Source organism: Indicator indicator, chromosome 11, assembly GCF_027791375.1.
Source record: "Indicator indicator isolate 239-I01 chromosome 11, UM_Iind_1.1, whole genome shotgun sequence".
NCBI lineage: Eukaryota > Metazoa > Chordata > Aves > Piciformes > Indicatoridae > Indicator > Indicator indicator.
In genome coordinates this window covers 7068766-7091181 of record NC_072020.1, presented here as the reverse complement: position 1 = coordinate 7091181, position 22416 = coordinate 7068766, and the positions used below count along the sequence as shown (strand labels likewise).

Genomic DNA, 22416 nt, shown 5'->3' with positions numbered 1-22416 from the left:
CAGATGTTTGAATTTCCCTACATTGTTTTTCCCTTTTGCTTTAATAAATACTTTGAATATTCTGGGGGGAAAAAAAAAGGAAAGAAATAAAAGCCCAGAACAACTACCTGGTTTCTCCTCACTTCCATTCAGTTAAAAAGATAGAAAATCAGCAAAATCCAAGTCAGCATTTCTCTTAAAGAGCATCTGTTCACACAGGAACTTCATGACAGCAAGAGAAAACTCTTTAATCATAGACCAGACTACCTTTGTGGAGCACATGAAAAATTTTGCCACGGTGCTGAAAGGAAATCTCAGATTCTTGATGTGTCTGCATTTCCCATAAGCAGGGAAAAGGTAGGAACGAGCTCTCTGAGCTTCACGATCCAAGTGGCAGTGCTCGTACCACAGCCTCACACCAAGTGCCAAAGGGTCCTCTAAGAATAGCTAGTTCATTTTGGATCTGCCAAGAGCATTTGTCTGAACATTGAAAGGCTCAAACTGCAAGATCTATAGCAATATAGCATTTTGAATGCCAGTAGATTACAGTCAGTTTACACCTACTGAGATTCTGGACACTGAGGTGGCATTATCTGTGATTGTCATGAGTGGGAAATGTCAATGAATGAACACCAGACAGATACCCTCACAATTCAGTCTGCATAAAATACAAAAAAATCACCAGCATGCTATACTCCTGCAAACAGTGAGCTAGTTCTACCTCTAGCACCTTTAGTAGGAGAAAGTCCAGGGAAGAGTTTCAAGCTCACATAATTTTGCTAAAGTTCAGTTACCATTTCAGTGAGGCTGCTAGTTCCAGTCCCACCCAGCCAAGTCCCCACAAAGCATACCTATGGAAGTCTTTCAGCATTTCAAATCAAAATCAGGAAAGGCAAAATGATGTTGTGGTGGTTTTAACGCCATGCCTTTAACTTTTCTTCACAAAGTTCAAGCAGAAAAGCGAAAAAATGTAAATAAATGCCAACTGGGTGTAAGAAAGCAAAATAATGATTGTTCTAAACACTTCCATTGGAGAGAGAGAAATGTTTAAGAGTCAGTACTCAAAACAAAGTACAGGCAGTCTCTCAGTCTGTCTGTCTGGTGTTTCTCTGCTGGGCAGTCTGTGTTTCTCTTCTGTGCTTAGCTTCGCAGATAACATACTGGCACACTGACCTTGAAAAGCTAAGTTTAACAACCTCTCTGCTTCTTGGCTTTCTTCCTTCTGCCAGGGGGGTCTGGAGAAGGCAGGAAAAGAGACAGGGCCCCTCTGGAGCCAGGGGGCTTTGTTGTGTTCTGTTAATTGTCCATATTTGTAAATAGTGTATATTTGTACATATTCATTGCGTTCCATGGTAGACTGTAGTTCTAGCTTGCAAAATCCAGCTTCATTTGCTTCTGAACTGAGCTAGCCTGGAGTTGTTATTGTGGGAGGGGAATTTCAGCCCACCACACCACAACAGTTGTAAAATTGTAACATCTCACTAAATTTCTACTCCTACCAAAATACTTCAAAAGAACTGGTGTCTGGATTCAGTCCTTTACTGTACCAAACTTCATTTGAAAAGTTGATTGATGATGAAAAATCTCAGAGATGCTATTGTGTTTTGGACTGGTCTAGATCAAAAGCACTGCAGTTCTGCATCATAACAAGGGTGGATTTTTATTTTTCAAAGCTTTCAATGTTCTTATTTCAACACACACACACAAATATTTGTTATCATAAATTCCACCTAGTGATCTCTGTTTGGGATCCCAAACTCTATTATTCCCCTCCCACATGACATCAATAACAACCATGATTTTGGAAATCCCACCAAATTCTTTCTTCTACTCATTGCCCACTACATTCAGTAGAGTTAAGAGGAGCACAGGGTGCAAAATTCTAGGAAATACTTCTTTTCATCAGGAGCAAAAAGCTATTTTGTTGATGCCTCTCCAATTTCAACATGAATAAAATACAACTAAACTGATATTTGTCACTATAATCTGCAAATACGACTCTTGAGACAAACAGGGCAGTAGAAGGTGCTACTTTCTACATCATCATTTTTCAGTGGAATTGCAGTTAATTAGATGGCTACAAGGCTACCTTCAGTGGGTTTCATACTTCTCAATCTTCAAGCCCAGCAATGTGTGACACAGCAATCAAAAGGCATGATAAATGCCTGAGGTGGGAACACCCACATTTTGTTGTGCACTCTGAGTCACAGATCATTGAAACTATAAAAATCTGTCATTAAGGAGGTGTTCTTGCCAGGAAATCCTTCTTTTAACAGAAGAACCCAGATTAAAGTAAACAGAAGTCAGTGTAAAAGCCCTCATCTCTTTATACCCCAAAACTCATCATCTGAAGGTTTTCAACAGGCATTAATTAGCTGTTCAAACCAAAGGAATAATGGTTGACTTTCAAGTGCTGGGGGCCTCTGATGTCTTCTTGTGGACAGACATAAGTGCAAACTGAAAGGCCAGCTTTGACATTTTCCTGCCCAGAGACACTGAATATTTGAAGTGCACTTACGGCTGGCACAGCTTGATGAGGTCCTGGTCAGTGGTGCCGGGTGGAAGGCCTCGAATGTACAGGTTGGTTTTACTCAACTGCTCTCCGCTGCTGTTGTTGCTGCTGTTGTTGCTGCTGTTTGTGCTGGGGCTGGGAGGAGCCATGGGGTGGGGAGCTGGTGCATAGGACTGCTGGAAACAAAACAGAACAAAGAGGCTGTTTACTGGAGAGCAAAAGCATGGCAGAGTCATGTACTTTACCCAGGTAACCCCTGAGCTATGCATCTGCCTTTCCTGACCACCTCCTGTTGCCTGCGCTTACAGCAGATGCGCTCACCTTGAGCCCACAGTGCCAAGGTGGGGCCAAGATTTGGGGGTTAGTCATGGCTATTCAGTGTATTATTTTACTTCTTTTTAATCTGGAATTAAAGTAGCTAGATTATAAGACTGTTTTGTCTAGATCACAAACTAAAGCTCTGAAATCACATATACTCAGGAGTAACTGATAACACAATCTGCTGCAAGAATACTCTAAGACAAACATCAAGGCAAAGGTACAGAAGCTGATGTCAGAAGACCAAGTAGTCTTTTCTAAACATGCGGTGCATCCAGCACACTGCAAAGTCAGGTGGCAAAGAATTGGCTAGCCTGAGAAGGGAAAACATTTTCCAAAGCAGCCTTTAGATACTCTTTTCATTATAACAGAGAAACAGAGTTTGGATTAGAGAATCAGGCTGAGACCTCCACCAGCAGCTCTCAAAACAACTACACTTAAAGAGGGAAGTGTTCTCAGAAGGAAAAGAATACCCTTCCCTTACTCCCTGGTTAATGCAAGCTATAAAAGAAGACAAACACACATGCTATAAAATTAACTAAGTACCTCTGATCTGGAGCAACAACAGGGAATTTAAGCTGCTGCAACCATCCCCAGCTCTCTGACCATCATCAGCATATTCACTTGCAGCACACAGTTCTTGTCAGGAGAACAGAGAAGTGGTGGAAAGAGGAAGCTGTATCCTATCACTGCTGTGACCTACAGAGATCTAGGGGAGAAGTTGCAGGAGCTGGTGAATGCTGCAGGCTGAGGCTCTGGCTGGGCAGCTGGGGATACTGGAATCAGAGCTCCAGGAACATAATCACCTACTGTGAGAGGGTAAATCCCAGTTCAAGGAACTGATCAGTGTATTCTGCTAGCAGTATGCATGGTTACAACAGCAGTTGGGCCAGTGCTAAGTTAACCATGATGAGCTAATGGACTAGGAAAAGCAAAACATACACCATTTCCATTACAGTAGCAGTGACACTTCAGTGACTTCTAATATGCCCACTCTGCATTTAGGCCTTGAACAGAGAAAATATTTAAGTCCATGAGTCATTTTGATCATGCTAATCAACTGCCCCCTTCATTGTAGCAGCCTTACTTTAGCACTTATAATTGTGCACACACTCAATTAGAGCCTGGGTAGATGGATATTTTTTAATTAGTAGCTCTAAGCTCTAGCAAACAATTCCCTTTAGTCAGAACCAAAAAAAGTTGGAGAACATACAGGGAGCATCAATGATGGGTGAAGCTCAGAGGCTTGGATGAAATACATAAAGCACCACACTTGCACTGATGCCTTTTCTGCTGCCTTCTTCTTCCTTCTTCCCAGTTTCCCCAGTTTAAACCAGGAAAGTCTAAACACAATATCAAGTCTCAGGACAGCAGAACCACTCTGCAATCTAACCTGCTTTTAATGTGATTTGAGTAGAACCCATTAAAAGAAAAAAAAAAATCAGTTTAATAGACAATGCAATCACAACGCTAGCAAGTAATGACATTCACTCTCATCTGTGGTAAAAGAGAAAGGGCAATGAGCTTCCTTCTCTGTCTAGATACTTTTGCTGACAATCAAAAGCATTTAATGCACACAGATCATATTTCACTGCACACACATTTTATCACTGAGTAATCCCCACCCTCCCATGTTTCAATGTCATTCCCGGAAACAGAGAGCTGAAGCAGCAATCCTGAGTACCAGCATGGGCAACCGCCTCAATGGAGCCCTGGTGACATAAACATGTCCTGAAAACTACCTCCACACCACAGCCACAAGCCTGCCTAGGTAAAACTACAGGCAACAGTAACCTCCAACAAATATATAGACAGAGATACAAGTATTTAAATCTCTGGGCATTCCAGGGCCACGGTAGAGGTAGATGTGACTGTGTATAGCACATGTTTGGCTTTAGTTTACCAAGGGCCCAGGAAATAGCCCATGGTCATCTGGCATATTTGGAGCACTGGTGAGGCAAGATTTAAAAATATTGTTTTAAAAGCACAGGTAACATTCTTACTGCTTTGTCTTCCATCTCCAACTTCACCATATACACTCTGAATGCACATAAATGATAAAGCAAGGACAGAGTTTTCTATAAGCTAACAAATTGCTATGGACTTTAATAATTAATTGTTCTTATTATCTATGTCTTAGCAGGGGATAAAGAGTAAACGGTTTATTCTCACACCAACCTAATAAAAAAAAAAGAAAGAAAATGTAATCATGAGTGGAAATACACCTTTGAAATACAAAGAGCAATTTTCATCCTATTATAAGATCTTTATCCTCACAGAGAGGAAAGCACTGGGGGCCTAATTCTAATTTAAGCTTAAAACATTTTATCCCCATTGGCCAGCTGAAAGGAGACCTAGAAGTGAATATGAGTTACATTTAGACTGATTTTAAGGACACAGCTACGAAAAACAAAACAAAACAAACAAAAAAAATCCCAAACAAAACAAACCAAAACAAACCCAAAGAAACAAATTAAAAAAAAAAAATCCAACCAAACAAAAAAAACCACAGAAACCAATAGTCCTTAGTATACCCAGAGAGATAGGTAGACTCTCAAGCAGGAGCTTTTCAGAAAGTAAGCACACACAGATGCCCACATTCACAGCAGCATCCTGGGACATGCTTTAAGGGTGGGCAGAGAGGTAGCTGCACTCCACTTTGGAAGATGCTGACCTTCTCAGATCAGCAAGCACTGCTGTACTCCAAATCCCCTCCACTAATAAATCTCAGCCACTCTAGCCCACAGTAATTTCCATGCATATCAAATACCCCAGAATACCATTTGCAGAAAGATTACCAAATTGCTTATAGTAGGGCTGATGACATCTTCTGGCCACTTGCCAGACTAAAAGCTTCAGGTCAGAAGAAAGCTTTGAATTCTTCTTTCCTGAGCCGATGAGTGCATGACTGATGGCAGAAGTATGCATTTGGCCTCCAAATGAGCAAAGGGTCTGGTTTGTTAATCTGCACTGAATAAATGGAGTGAAAGAAATGAATGGCAACCTGATGATGATCCCAGATATGGACCACTTGCTCCAGGATCGCAGCCGATGCCGAAGCGGGGCACTGCCTGGGGAGCCGCCTGCACAGCTGACAGCAGGAAGCCTGTGCCTTGTTCTGACACAGGCCCCCTCCCTGGCTGTGAGCAAAGCACTTAAATTCTCTGCTACAAGAGTCAGGAGGAGCACACCGCTTTCCAAACTGGCTCAAAACACCCTGACACCCGAGGTAGAAATCTGGGAAAGACGTTTTGCCAACACAACACAGGACCTGCGGCGCTACAATCAGGCAAAATCTACGTGTTTTACTTAAAGGCAGATGGATTTCAGAGCTGGCTTTGCCATTAATTTTTCAACCAACCAATGCAATCACTCCTTTGGCAATTCTCATGCTTCACTGTTCAATGGGGAGTGTAAAAGGAATGAAGTGTTTGTACATCATTCCAAGCAGCTTATTGATTTAGCGTGGCTGGCTAATAAGATTTGTTTTCTTCTTTGAAAAATGAATGAAATTTCTCCCTTTCCATTATTTAAAAGTGAGAAATTAATGTGCTTAGTTCTTATCCAGTGTCAGGAACATACCCCTTGTTCTTAAACCCTAAAGTTGAGCTTGCTGGAACGAAGTGTCCCATGCAAACGTGCACAGCTAAGCATGAAGGGTGATGTATCTTGGTCTTTCTTACACAATAAACTAGAAATGCCAAACTAGAAGTCTCTTCTTCACTAAATGAACACCACTCCTCCCTCCCACATCCACAAGAATGGTATTTATCTTCCCAAGGCAACCACAGTACTCTCGTGTAGTTTTTCACTTGTTGCAAGTTCAGTCTAAAGCATTTTTTTCTGAAGTAAAACACTATTTAAAATTACAAACTTCAAATATTTTTCACATACAACTCCTTTTGGATGGGAATCACAAGCCAAGTTGTGGAGTCTGTTTTATTAGCAGCAGCTGGCTCCTTGGCAGGTTTCTGAGGTAGTCAGGCTTGTGGTTTTGGAGTAGCCTGAGAGCCTAGGATGCAACTGGACAGCTATGCTAACAGGCGAGCCAATTTATTTGTATTCACCTTTGGCTATCCCAAATTTGTCCTCTTTTAACCACTTGAAAGTGAGGTCTTGGGAATATTCCCCACTGACAACAATACATTGCCTTCTCCTATCACAATGCATATTTTATATATTTTAAAATAAGCATACAACACACAGTCCTGCATTAGCACATTAATTAATTGTGGACATACACTATCCATTTCTCTCTGAACTGAGTGCTTTCCAGCTGCTAGATTCATCTCACTTAGAGCCCAGTTGCTACACAATTCCCTTACCTCCTGATCAAGAGAATAAAATAAGGCAAAGTAAATACAAATAGATTGCTCAAATATCAATTTACAGCTCACAGGAGCAAAATACTATTCTCTTCACAGCCTACTGTACACAGTAGCCATTTTTGAGAGCTGGAGGGTTCTTCCTAGCCAGTTATAGTAATGAAGAGAGGATGCCAACAATTTACTGGCCTCTTGATGGGATTTTGGAGCTGGCTGAATGGCAAATCTCACATGAAACAAAAGGCAAACGTCACAGTTGAAGACTAAATGGAGAGGTAGCACAAATAGAATAAAAAGCACCAGATAAAAGCCACAGCAACTCCTCTGCCTTCAGCTGGCTTCCTCGGTGAGGAGCAACAACAAGAGGTAAACTGTATTTCTCAATCACAGCCAGGTGCAAAAGAAAAGTAAACAAATGATGAGCATTGAAATTGGCAACACAGAAACCCCTTGCACTTTAGAAAGGCTGAAGTCAAGGAAGCTCAAGTTACAATTTTCTTCAAGAGTCTGTAGGGCATTCACTGGTCTCACAGAATCCAGCCATGACTATTACCTCATTCCCATCCAGACAATGAAGGCCTGGAAGCCAGAGCTCCTCTTGGATGCTTCCCTACATAGTCAGGTCTTTTCCTAGACATCTAACAGAAAACAAACAGATATAACAGTGCACATATTTTCTAACCTCTGCACAGTGTCAAAACTTCCTGAACTGTTTCTGTAGAAGCAACAACTCACCACTTGGCAGTGTTTTCTACTTGTAAAGGAATGGCTTGTGAAGAAGTAAGTAAGTCAGAGGATGAAGACAGATAATAAATTTGGAAGTCTGCTCCATCACAGTTCTTTCAATCAAGAAAATCAGAAGACACTTCAAGAGGATTTTGTTTTCTCTGATTTTTTTTCCAGACCTTTAAAAGTGATTTGCTGGATATAAGAAGACTGATGAGTCAGAGCTGCTAGGTTATGCTCTCTGTACTGCCAGGTCACCACTATGCAACCCCAAGGAAGGAATTTTGATGCCTTACATCTCAGTTTACCAATCTGTGATAAATCTTCAATCCCTTTTCAAAGCTTATGTAATGCTCTGTGATTACTGGATAAAAGCCACTACTGCAGACTAAAGAATTATTATTATTATTACTACTTAAGAGGGGGCGTGGAGGGATACTATTAACATTTTAACTTCACAACTAAAGTTATCCCTAACACTTTTGGAGATTAATATTATTTTTGCATGCAATTATTTTGCTACCTTATATCTAAGCTGAATGAATGAAATCATTTTAATGCTTAAATAAAATGCTGACCCAAGGAGATGCCTCATTAAAAATAATTATTTCTATTTTGTTTATAAACAGACAAAATTATCCAATCATGGTGCTATCTTGCCCTTACTTCTTGGATACATTGAACTTGTTCGTGTTTGTTTGTTTTTTTTTTTTTTCATTCTATTGCAAACGTTATCTTTAAAGGATAGGAAAAAGGTGTCACTTGTTGACCCTTTCTTTCAAACATCAAAAAAAAAAAAAAGAATAACTTGTGAATAATGACAATTATATAAAAAGAAATAAATCAAAACCTGGACCTCAAATAGGCACAGTAGACATTCAACAGTCAGATTAAAACTGGGAGTTGATGTGTCAGCAAGATACTTTGAGATCTTTGTTTCACACATACAGCTGTAACCCTGGGACTTACAGTTCCCTCAAATCCAGCACAAACTACTAGAGATCCATAAAGCACAAGCTCAGGCATAATTTGGCTCACTTTGAAACACTCCTCTTCAAAACCACAACTGCCAAGCTTCTAGCCTTTTGTAAGCACTTACAGGTAGAGAATGCATAGAAAACAAAGCATCCACAGGAAGAGGAGCAATCCTTAACTGGTCAGGACCTGCAGACTAGTTGCCCATTTCATACAGTTTTCTGCATTAAAGCCAAAGAACAAGCAAAACAAAAGCAACAGCTATTCACCCTTCTCAGCTTTCTTTAAGAGCATGGAGAGTTTAACATTCAATAGCCAGGGTGACATAGACTAAAAGCCTTAAAATTCTCTCCCTGCTCACCACATCTTCTATTTCTACTAAGACAGACAGAAATATGCCAATCCATACATCATTTCATTTTACATTACCAATGTGAGACCTCAAAAGCAACTTGGGAGGATGGAAAGCAGCTTAGTTTGAAGGATGTTGAAGTTTAAATAACAAAGGGGATTAGAACATACATCATTAGGAGAGACTAAGGGTGAACAGGCCCCACCAAAAACTACTCAAGACAAGGGAACAGAACAGAAATGGAAAGCATCATTTGCAGACTGAGACATTGACAGCTATTGCCATCCCCCATGCATTTTGATCAGTAAATACATGCAAGCTGTTGAGCTGCCAACTTCAGCCTTTCCCCCTCTCCTCCATACAGCCTGCTATACAAAAGGTAAAACTACTCATCTCCTGTAAGCAATCTTCTGTTTATCCATGGACTGCCTGTCACTCTGGGCTAAACTATGGTAGCTTCCCTGAATTTAAGGCTTCTTGCACGCAGGTCACAGGCTACAGTTCAGTCCTTAGCATTAAAAAGATAAAGATTAGGAATAAGAGCTGTGTCAACAAAGAAATATTTTCCAAAGAGGAAAATAACCTTCACAGCCTTGTCTCCTCCCATTTATTTAATTTAAGCAGGAGGCTCCCATGGCAGACCACTCCTGTGGTATTATTTATTTCTCAGCAAGGGAGAAGAATTCATTCTGTAAATAAAATATTTTGGCACTTGGGCAAACTCATAAGCAATAACCTAGGTTCCTTGACAGAAATTAGTGCAATTGCTTCATTATCCAATCCATTCATATTTTATTGATGTACTGAGACTAAATGTGAACAGAATCTAGACCTTAGAAATACTAAATTTGGATAATCTGGATAATGAAACATTGCAATTCCCCAAATAAAAATATTTTAGAGCACAGATCAAAACGTGACAGCAATTACTGCCTGTGATACAACAACTTTGTTGTAAAAGAAAAAATGGTGAAGAGGAAATAAATGCAAGCAGAAATTATTGTTCATGCTTACATTTCCATGTAGCCAGTTTTTGGGCTACAAATGATGAGCTGTTGGTCCATTTTAAGGCTAAGAACAAAAACACAGATCAAAAGACTGATACTTTACTTTGCAAATGTTTGAAAAAACAAACATGCTTTCAGTTCTGAGAAATCAAATTTACTCTCTGGGTATTTGTTTACATGTGACAGACTAAAAGAGTCTTGGAAATGAGATGTGAGAGGCATGTGCTTCATTTCATTGCTTTTCTGCACACAGTCTACTCGTACCACAGCATCAACGATGGTTGTGAGGACCTGAGCATAATAAAAGCCAATCACAAAAAAATGAACTTCAAGAGCAGAACAAAACCAAAGCATTGATATCATCTCTTTCCTCTCCACTTGAAAATTTGGCACACAAGGAGCAGAGGCAAATGTGGTTTCATTTTGTAGAAAGAAAGCCCAACCCAAAATGTTTTTCATAACCCAGTCCAAGTTTCCTCAGTTTGTCCTTCTTATGGAATAATTAAGTGGGAAATCTGTCATTGTTGACATGAGCATTGGTGGGATGAAGGAATCTCTGGTAGAGTTCCCCAGGAATGTCTCTCATATGTCCTCATGTTACCACAACAGTCTTATGGGTATGGGGAACCTCTGCTCCCTCCACCCAGCACTGTATAAAGATGACTTCTGCAGCCAAAGGAACCCACAGAACACAGAGTTTGTGAAAGGTGTGTCCTAAAGATAACAGTGTGATGCTATCAGGACAGAATTTGGGCCATTCCATAATAGTCAGAGTTCATGTTTTCTTTGAGACCACTTGGGCTACAGCAAATCACTGCTCCCAGGCCGGGGGCCAGAGGATGTCCACAGAAGATATGAGCCGTCACAAACCTCACCCATTTTTTTCTTTCAGTACAAACTCCTCTAACCAGTTCATTATAGCAAAGAGCTTTTAAAAAATTGCCCATACAAGTCACTACACTTGATACCTAATTTCAGGAAGAAACACAGAGAACCAACCTCACAAGACTGACACTTGCAAAGCACAGCTAGAAAGACTTTCAATGGCAAGCTGACAGTGGGGTAAAGAATCTAACTGTAGTAGTCATGATTTACATGTCAGTCTATGGAGATAGTTGGCCCATGCAGTGCTGAACATCTCCTGTCAGCTCCAAATATTGTACCAAGAAAGTCTAAGACAGACCAGGAATTAAAGGTGGTCACGCAGGGCTGACTGCAGGCAGCTGGGTCTGAACTCCCATGTTAGGAATGTCTGCAACCCATAGGTACCATAAGGCACTTCTCTACATTCTTCAAGTGAGTTGCCTCTGGAGGATAGAATCACAGAATAGAATCATTGAATCATTTTAGCTGGAAAAGACCTTTAAGGTCATTGAGTCCACCCACTATCTAGCTTTACCAACTCTGGTGCTAAACCATGTCCCTCAGCACCACATCTGCTTCTTTTAAATACTTCCAGAGATGGTGATTCATCCACCTTCCTGGGAAGCCTACTCCAGTGTTTGAAAACCATTACCATGAAGAAGTTTCTTCTAACATCCAATCTAAACCTCCCTTGGTGTAACTTGAGGCCAATTCCTCTCCTCTTATCACTAGTTTCTGGGGAAAAGAGACCAACATCCACCTTGCTGTAACCTTTCAGCAGATGCAGAGAGCAACAGTGTCTCCCCTCAGCCTCCTTTTCTCCAGGCTAAACAGCCTGAAATCCTTCAGCCACTCCTCATAAGACTTGCTCTCTAGACACTTTACCAGCTTCATTGCTCTACTTTGGATAGTGAGCTTTATAATGAGCTAGGAGATTGCTTGGGCCCACATAAAGACTGAGGTGAAGGAGTAAGTCTCTGCTAAGCCTTAAATGACCTTCATCAAGTCAAAGGCAACTTTAAGCATCACACTACCAACATCTCAGGAGCACATAAAACCTGGAACCTGGTTAGGTACCTGGAAGAGTCAGCAAGACTTGCCATGCCACATATGGGGTTTTTAAAATTTCCATTTTCAGCTGGTGTTACTAAATGCTTAAACTCATCTGCTAAGGAAGCTGAACAGATAAAACAATGTCCATTTTGTCACTGCAGACCCTGGTGTCTTATAAAAATCTTCATTTTCTCTAGATTTCACATGGCAGACATGGGAGGTAGTGTGGGAATTGCTATTTAATCTGCTTTGACTTAACAAGAGTCTAAGTTTAAATTTTCTTCCAAACATCAATCAAATCTACCTAAGGCAAAAAGTACTAAATAAACTACATAATTAATGCAAAAATGGAGAATCTTTTTTCTTTTAATTTCCAGATTTACAGTTGATCTATTTACAAGCATTCCTATATTTCTCCTTAAAATTCAACTTTCCATACATGATACTGTTTTTGAAGATTAATTTACTCAGGCATGCTGTGTGTGAAAAATCCCAAGCCTGCTGTCTTTTTGAATCTTTTTCTTTCCATTCATACTCTTATCAGGGAATGAAATGTACGCTAGGCTGAATTGAATCACTGAACCCTTAAGACACATCCTATATTCACAACACATGCAGACTGAGGCAAAGGTCCAGACTGATCAGTCCCCCTACAGTGAGATTTTACCACATGTGTGACTTGATGCCAGAGCAGCTACTGCCCTCCACACACTGTTGAGGTGACTTGAAGGTCCTGGAAATGCCTACAAGACAACTGAGTGATGAAAGTCTCCTCCTAAATTTTGTAATACTTAAAGTTATTGGAATATAGCAACTATCTCTTAGCAGCTAGTGAGATTTGGACACCTGTTTTTGTTAGAAGGTAAATTTAAAAATAAAATAATAATATTAAAAAACCCCACAATGTCTTTTGAAGAAGTAAAACTATAACTTCAGAATGTCCATTTTGCTTCAGTGAATCTGATTTTGCCTGCTGGTGAGGCAGGCAAAATATCTATCATTTCCTGCACAGTAATCCAATATTATTTAGTAATTTTTCCCCTTCTAATTCCTGCTTCTTTCTTCAGTATTTCACCCATCTCTGGTTTTTATCACTTCTCAGGGCAGGGGAATAAAACAAACAAAACCAACCAACCAACCCACCCCAACCAAAACCAACCAACCAACCCACCCCAACCAAAACCAACCAACCAACCCACCCCAACCAAAACCAACCAACCAACCCACCCCAACCAAAACCAACCAACCAACCCACCCCAACCAAAACCAACCAACCAACCCACCCCAACCAAAACCAACCAACCAACCAACCCCAACCAAAACCAACCAACCAACCAACCCCAACCAACCGCGCACACAACCGCGCACACAGCCACACACAACCACACACAAACAAGCAAACAAACAAAACCAACCACAAAACCATCTAAATTTACTACCATGTAACTTCTCCATCTCTTCCCATTTCTTCAACAACAGATTGTGCTTGTCCAAAATTTCAAATGTCATTTGACTCATGTGCTCAGAAATGTTGCCTCAATTAAAATATCCACATGAAACTAACTTGCAATTGGGTAAAAGTAACTATTTTTTCCTGGTATGCCTAGAATGGCTTAGAGCCAGTGCAGAAATTTCATTTTATCATAACTTTCTTTTCTCAGTTCTCTAAAAACCATTGTTGCTTTCTGCTAAATGGTTTGGGATGGTGAGCCAAGCATCTTGCTACTAACATACACAGATTTAGCTGAAGATGTTTTGTGTAAACCATTCTGGGCTTTATATGCCATGCTCTTTTTCCATACTATGTGCAACAATAGGAAGAACTTCTGTGCTCAGAGGTGAAGAAACTTGCAGTGCAGGGACTCAGCTGCTTCCTTCTGCATTCTGTGTAAAATCCAATGGAACACTGATCAGGATGATGAGGTACTCCTGTTGCAAGCAGTAGGAATTCAGAGTAACAGGATAGATATGTTAGAATTCCTGAAACAAACCAGAAACTTATAGAGTAAAATAAAAAATACATAAAAAAAGAAATGAGAGATACTCTAACACATTCTCCTGTGGTTTTCATCCAAATCTTAAATTTCCTTGTGCACTGCAATGTTGCCTCCAATCTCTTCTGTCAGCTTTATGGCTTTTTGACCTTTTCTTCATTCACACATGATTATTTTTTTTTTCAAGTCTGCATTTTTCTCCTCTGGAAAGAATATGTATTTGAAGTCATTTCAAGTGTTAAATCAGGATAAGTAAAATAAGTAAGAAAGTCTCCTTAATACATGTCCTTAATAGAAGAAGCTTGGAGAATATTAGCATGTAACAATAAAGGCTTACATTTCAGATCACACACGTGTAAATATTCTAAAAGTCTTAATAGCATTTAATATCACTATCATAGACTCATGTGCACAAAACGTTGAGAAGAAAAAAGAAACTGAAGTCTAAAATAAAAAATAATTCATATATAACACAGAAGGACAAGCACATCAAAAGGCTGCTCTCCCTCATTTCTGAAAGGCTATGGCAACTGGAGGCCATGAGGATGTTCCTGGCAACTGAGAAAAAAAGCAAACACTACACCTGTCTTCAAAAGTGGGAGGAAGAGGGATACAGCAGGCTGGCCACAACCTGGCAAAATTAAAGAGAAGAGCCTAATAAGAGCTGTCTAAGCATCATTCACCTCACACATTAGACAGCAAGAAATGACTATATCAATATATTAACAATAAAAGGAGAACTAAGGAGAATATCAGATGGGGGGGGGCACACAATGGTCAAGGATGAGGAAAAGGCTGAGGTACTCATAGCTTCTTTACCCCAATCTTTAGTAGTAGGACTAGTTGTTTGCTGGATACCCAGCCCTCAGAAGTGGAAGACAAGGACAGGGATCAGAATGAAGCCCCCATAACCCAGGGGCAGATGGTTAGCAAACTGCTATACCACTTAGACACACACAAGTCTGTGGGGCCAGATGGCATACATCCAAGAGTACCAAGGCAGCTGGCAGAAGTGCTCACCAAGCCAGTTTCCATCATTTATCAGCAATCCTGACTAACCATGGAGGTCCCAGGTAACTTCAGATTGGCAAATGTGACATCCATCTGCAAGAAGGTCCAGGAGGATCCTGAGAACTACAGACCTGTCAGTCTGACCTTGGTGCCAGGGAAGGCCATAGGATCTTTGAGGTCTCTTCCAACCACACCTGTTCTGTGATTCTGTGGAATAGGCTTCCCAGGGAGGTGGTTGAATCACCATCCCTGAAGGAGCTTAAAGGACAGAGATGTGGCACTGAGGGACATGGCTTGGCACTAGACTTGGTAGATTTAGAGAATGGCTGGACTCATAAAGGTCTTTTCCAACCAAAATGATTCTATGAGTCTGTGATTATGTATTTATTTATGTATTTAAGGCCAGGCTGGATGAGGCTCTGGCCAGCCTGATGTAGTGTGAGGTGTCCCTGCCCATGGCAGGGGGGTTGGAACTAGATGATCCTTGTGGTCCCTTCCAACCCTGACTGATTCTATGATTCTGTGTTAAAACCCCTCCAAGTTTACTTACAGAACAAATGTCTACTAAGTGATTTCTGCAGGGGCAGATACATCCTAAAATCAAATTCAACAGCACACAAAAGATTTACTAAAACTGAGACATCCAAACTTTATTCCTCTGCTCTGCTTGGTTCATTTTCTAAAGTCACCATTAAACAACAGTGCTCCACACAGATTTCAGCAGCAGTAGTGTTTATATTAATGCAATACCCTTAGGTTAAAGGAATTAGAAATGCTGAGAAGCCTGTTCTTCGAAAATCTAGAATACAGTCTAAGGAAATCTTGTCTAAGAAAAAACAGCACCATTTTAAAGGCAGTCTGGTTCTCAATCACTTGAAATGAAAAACTGACATCTCTCTTCAAAACTCTGAGACTAAAAGGTAGAAAATTTATACCATGGCTAGATGCCAACAGATAATCAGAGTTCAATTTTGATTATATTTTAAATTAAATGCAATTCCAGTTATAACCAATAGATTTTTTTAAGAACCTGCTTGAAATGGGGGAGGCAACCTGATTCCCCCAGTCATATCAACACATAGCTCTCAATGAGCAGCGCACTCAGACCCAGGTACTCAGAGCATCTAGGTTCAATTTTAGACATAAAATGTCACACATAATAGATCTCAAGTAGTAACTACAACTGAAGACTATTTTTGTCAATTTGGCCCAAGAAAACATGAAAAATAACTGCTTCAGTGATCTCAAAAACACAAAGGTACACTTAAAAACATCAACACAAGTACTGCAGGTCTCCACAGTGTGTCTGAGAGCTGCAGGACTGAATCCTACTTACAAGACAAGGAACTAAACAATCAATAAGTCCTCTGAAAAAACTGGGGTCTTGTGGAAAGCAGAACATTGCTAATCAGCTATTTAAATAACCACTACCCACACAGGATTCAAATTCAGACTGCACAGGCTCATAAATGAGTCCAACACTTCTTAAAGTCGACTCATTGACTGTAACACTTTGACTTCCTTTAACATCATTGGCAGCCTGATAACAAAACCTAACAATTACTTTATGTAAGAAATGCCACATTTGGCAAAACAGAAAGCCCACCTAGCAGAGAGCTTTTTCATCTGGGAATTGCTAAAAACAGGTGGTTCAGGAAATGGCATAAGAAATGCAAGCAGAAAGCAATTACTGCCTGCACGCTGTTTTCTTTGGGACTTCTAAACAGAGGGTATATCTGGACATCCAACCTGACATATTTCAAAGATCCTATGTCTTCCATGACCAGAACCATTTAGACTTTAGTCCTCTAAAAATTGCTTTGTAGCAATCAGTGGAATCACAGAATGTTAGGGGCTAGAAGGGACCTCAAGAGATCATCTAGTCCAACTTCCCTGCCAGAGCAGGATCACCTATAGGAGATCACACAGGAACTCATCCAGGCAGGTCTTCAATATCTCCAGAGACAATCTTGAATATCTCCAGAGAGTTTTAGAATTTAATTTTCTCTTAAAAGAAAAAAAAAAACAATTTATTTTAAATCTGCCACCAAAATAATGTAATTGGTGCTACTTCCTTCCGTTCTTCTTTTATAAGGAAAATTTTGCAGTGGTTCTTTTTCCACCACCTTCTTACCATTCAGAACAAGTTTTTATGAAACTCTACCATAGTGTATCTCATGTTTTACATGGATAATCCTCAAAAATATGAGGAAGTGCCAGCCACTCAGAGGGATTACATCTTTTTTTGCAAATGAATAGATACATCATTGACATGGTGATGCACATGCCAAAATACAGAGTCGGACTATTAAATGTGCTAGATGTCTCTTACACACCTTGAAAAATCTATGTCTATTATTAAAAAAAAAAAAAAAGTCTTCCTAGGAATTCCTCCTAATAAAATAAATACAGAGATACCCTTTTAACTCTACATGCCTTGTCCCTCGGATGCCTAGTATTTGCTTTCTTGAACTCTGAGCTGAAGTAATTCTCGCAGAGTATAAAGTCTTTTCCATGAAGGAAACAACATGTTGTCAGGCTATTATATACTTCACTAAGGTTCATTTCTCATACTACCCTCATTTTACCATCCCCCAACAGGCAAAACTCTCTTGCACAGGAGGAAATCCATGCAGCAATATGGTATCCCTGGGAGGGATCCTGCCATAGCTTTCTGCTACCATACAGAGCCTGGGTCTCTGCCCTCGTCTCTGGCTCCCCACGCTCAAGACCTCACCACGTTTCCAACACACGTGGAAAAGCCTCTGTAGCCAGAAACCTTTGACAATCCACTGGTCTGGTGAGGATGATCACAGTTTAGACGTTCCTTTGTAGACTGTACTCTGAGCCTCCAGGCATCCTCTTCCCTTTTTTCCTTTTTCTTCATGCCCACTCTAAAACATCAGCAGCTGCATAAAGATGCCTCAGAGTATCTAGGACAGGAGTTGTTTCAGGCTCCAATAGGGAAATGGACAAATACAGGTGAGGGTTGAGATGCAGAGTAATTCCTGCAACTAATACCATAGCTCTGCAAAATGCAGCAGTGGCTATAAAGTTACATATCCACAGGCGTTGTCTCCCTATCATACATCCATTCAGCAAAGTAATCTTTTTTTTTTAAGGTATTTGGTAATACTTCTGCAGGAAGCTAACTAGCACATTAACTCAAGCCAGGAAAACAAGGCTTAGAAATACATCCCCCTTTCCAATGCTGTTGAGCATGATGACACATGGAACAGCCTGGTTTTCCTGAAAGCTTTACCCTTCACAAGCGTTAACTGCCAGATTTCCGCAGTGACAGTCTGCAAGGCTAAAATTAGCAAGCAACACCTTCCCTTGCACCTCATCACATGATAGGAAACAAACATAAATAGGGAAATACAGTATGTTCCTGAAGGTGGAGTCTGAGTACTTTCATCTCCCTAACAGTTGAGAATTAAAGGACACTTATACAAGCAGCTTCTTGTGATAAGTCATCTGTTACTAGCATTATAACTTCATTTCCACATAGTTAAAAAGATTACTATCTCTAAATAAGCTCCTTCACAACCTAGTCTGGCCTGAACCAAATTACTCCATGTCTATGCTACAGAAATTCTTTTATTAGGCACTACTCTGTAACCAGATGCGTATTTATTCTAGCACTCTTCTGCATAGATAACACAAACCTTACAGTGGATCCATCTCATTGATAACTGTTATTCTACATTTCACCCAGGTGTATGACCAACTACTTTGCAGGCTACATCCCCCCCTCCTGCACTACTGAGTATAGTTGATTGCAGGCTGACTGGCAGTTCTTGCAAGATAAAACATCAGGTTGTATCTCCTTTTTTTTTTTTTTTCTTTTCCCTTAAACAGCACGATGCCATCCTAAAGGACTGCCATTGTTTAACAGCCATGGTCTGGGTGTATAAAAAGAAAATCCTTTTAAATTCATTTCAAAGATCTCTGTTAGCCAAGGAAATAACTAACAGCAGCAGTAGCCACACAATTCTGCCACAGCCCTTCTTTTTCAAAACCTTGTCCAGAGGACACATGTAAACTTAGGCATATTGATGTAAATTTCATAATTCAAACACAACAAAGGGTAGAATTAAATCTGCACCATACACCACACACAAGAAAGTGCAGCCAAATGCCCAACTCATACAGGATCTTTACTTCTCCTCCATAAGGGAAGCAGGCACAGTCCTTTGCACATACACAAGAACCCAGATGTGTCACTACAGAGCATACAGCAGCCGCCCATACAGTTAATATGATTCAACTTACACATGCTCTGACAAACCAGTTCTAACTTATAATCACCTCAGCAGCCCAGTTCTAGCTCAGCTCACCTATCTCATCCACTCTTCTTACTGCAGTAGCACGCACCTGTGGCTGCAGAAAAGGGCTAACTTCTCCCTGAAGCAAGGCTCTGGCTTGGCCACAAATTCCCAAGGCAGCACCCTGGATGCGCTGAAGCCACAGTGATTTCAGCAGACCCGAAGCAGGGGGAGGCAGGGATTTTTCTGCAAATGATCAGAAATCTGACTGCTTCTGTTTTAGTATCACTAATTACAAACTTCTCTCTTTTTGGTTCTAAAAACGTTCTGAGCTTTTATAAAATTAGCCACAGCGTTTTACTTGAAGGCATCTTGGCAGCAGGCAGCTCCACAGAAGAGCAGCCTACTTGCTAAAATAGTGTTTTACCAGCTGCTTCATCACAATAATACTTCTGACAGTTTAAATGTGAGTTCCAATTTAAAAACTTATAAAAAAGAAAAAAAAAAAGGTCTCTAGATTTGCACTTCTCACCCACTATCCCAAGCCTGTGAACTGACCTTCAGGTTTAACAAGAATCATTTATGCCAACAAAAGGGAACTGAAAAAAAGCCACACAACTCCCTCTCCAGCCACAACAGCTAAGGAGCAAACAAGGCCATGGCCATCAATTCCTTTCAAGCCATTCATCAAACTACTGTCAACAAAAATAATGCACAGCTTCATTATAAACAGAACAATAAAGAAAAAGGAAGCTGAAAATTAAGAAAGAAATGCTCACAGGCAACAGATGGGCTTAAGATTTTGGAGGGGTTTTTTGTTAACAATCAAGGCACCAGGATTTTCTTTAGTGCACTTAAAAATCACTTACACAAAAGTACTAACAAAACCATGTAGCTGTTTCTGATTAATTTCCTGACTTTGAATTTCAAGTGGTTCTTGAAACATTTCATTTTCTACAACATTAATGAAATCAGGACAGGACAAACCACTTCCATCTTCATAAGCAGTAGGTGATCTTACTCAAACAAACATCTAAATTAGCTTAACTTTTGCTGCCTCTGATCCTAGCCTAGCATTCCTATTTAGAGATCTCCAAAATGGGCTCAGCTTCCTTGAAGAACAGCAGCAAAAAAACAACCCACAAAATAAAAATCCACCACCACCAAAACCAATTCTTAATGCTTTCTCCAAACTAAGCCCACAATACTTGCCTTCAGCAGCCAAGGGTTTCAATGACCCTTAGCTGTATTGATTAGCTATGGGTAGCATCACTTAGGAGATGCACACAAGACCAGCCCCATGCTACTCAAGTGACAGATATGCCTCCCAGCGGGTTTATGTTCCAAGGGTTTGGTCATGATTTTGATACCACCAAGGAGGGACAGGACTAATACACAAGGAGCAAGACACCTACCCAAGGTGGAGGAGGCTGGGACTAGGAAAAAGATGAACAGAAGTGACCCATCAAGAAGGGGATGCAGACCACTGGGAAATCAGCACAGCATTGCCCAGCTGAAGTCCACTGCTCTGCAGCAGGACTCAGTCCCTTCTTCACATCCATCACTTTGTGCTGGAGTGGAAACTCTCAGAAATTAATGTGGATGTTGGGGTTGGCATTTTCTATCAACTAACACATTTTAAAACAAATAATAGCAGTCCTTTGGCAAGGCTGAGATGAGATCACCAAGGTGCCTCACAAATCAGTATCACCTTGCCATATTTTGAATTTAAAGCAATTAAGAATATGAAAGAAAACCTTTTCTTCATGGAAGGGAAAGTTGGTGGGATAGAAGGTCTCTCTTGGTATCTAGCACCAGTGTTAGTACTTCTGCACAATGTGAGGTGGTAGGATAATTATCCTTTCTGAAGACTTGGTGGCCTTGCTTTTACCAACAGGTTATTTTTTCTCTATTTTCTAAGCTCCCTTGTGGTGATCCACAGATGGCTAGTCTCCCTCTCTTAGCTGACACTTTTTCTGACACTCTTGTTACCATTAAAATAGCTTCCATTCAAACTGCCGTTGTTTAACAACCATGGTCTGTGTATATAAAAAGAAAATCCTTTTAAACTATTTTCAAAGACCTCTGTTAGCCAAGGAAATAACTAACAGCAGCAGTAGCTATGCAAGGAGAAGGTTAAGCTAGTTAGTGTTTGTGACAGTTGCACTTAGCTGTTCTATCCAATGGCATGAACATATTTGCATTTATCAGGGGAACAGATTTAGTTAGAAACTGCACACAGCAAGAAAAAAAAAAATGAGAGATGCAGGGAAAATTTGTATTATTGTGGCATCTGCTAGAGCTATTTTCGAACGGTGTCCCCCTGTGCTGCTCCACTGCTGGGCTTAAGAGTACTCACTAAAACTAAAATTCATTTCTCAGGCTTTCATAAATAGACCATCAAATCTTAGCAAGTCTCAGGTTTTTTTTTTTATGGTCCCATCACTTTCTCCATTCATTTAGAAAATTTTACAGCCCATGCTTTGCATTGACCCGTGTGCCCTGGACCTGCTGTGAGAATGGCTCTGCATTTCCCTCCTCCTCTGCCAAAGAAGATATTCCTTGTGGTGTGTCCTCAGTCCTCTTGTGTATAGGGCCAGTCTTGGGAAGAATTTGCCCTGGGGACTATTCAGTCCTCAAACTGGACTTCAGTTTAAACTCAGAATTTCTGTCAGAACAAAGCAGATTCTTTGTTCCCAGGAACTTTGGGCATCCAATTTCCTTAAACACATATGAAAGCCCCAGTTCAGCTTCTGTTTTGTCCATGCACACGAACCCCTTCGCATGGCAAGGCCAAATATTTATGTCCTATTATTTTCATTAGTCTTTTTAAAGGCTGATTCACTGTCAGATGAAGCACAGCACACCTCTTCTCAAAGCTAGCTCTTCAACTCACCACCATTTCATACATTTTGTATCCCATTAGACAGCCAGGACAACAAATGCAGAAATGGCTTCAAGCAAGACTGCAAACCCTCCACTCCCCTTGGCAAATCTGATGCTACTCACACAGGCACTGAAATAATTGGGGT

At 40.5% G+C, this 22416-nt stretch overlaps 1 protein-coding gene across 2 annotated transcripts in view; it reads right to left on the bottom strand.

Moving 5' to 3' along the window:
* The window catches only part of RBMS3 (RNA binding motif single stranded interacting protein 3), a 688691-nt gene that overhangs the window by 329356 nt on the left and 336919 nt on the right, over positions 1 to 22416 (bottom strand). For both annotated transcript variants that reach the window (XM_054384815.1, XM_054384816.1), the window contains one exon: positions 2498 to 2667. In XM_054384815.1, the coding sequence (XP_054240790.1) occupies positions 2498 to 2667 (170 nt within the window). The remainder of the gene's footprint in view (positions 1 to 2497; positions 2668 to 22416) is intronic.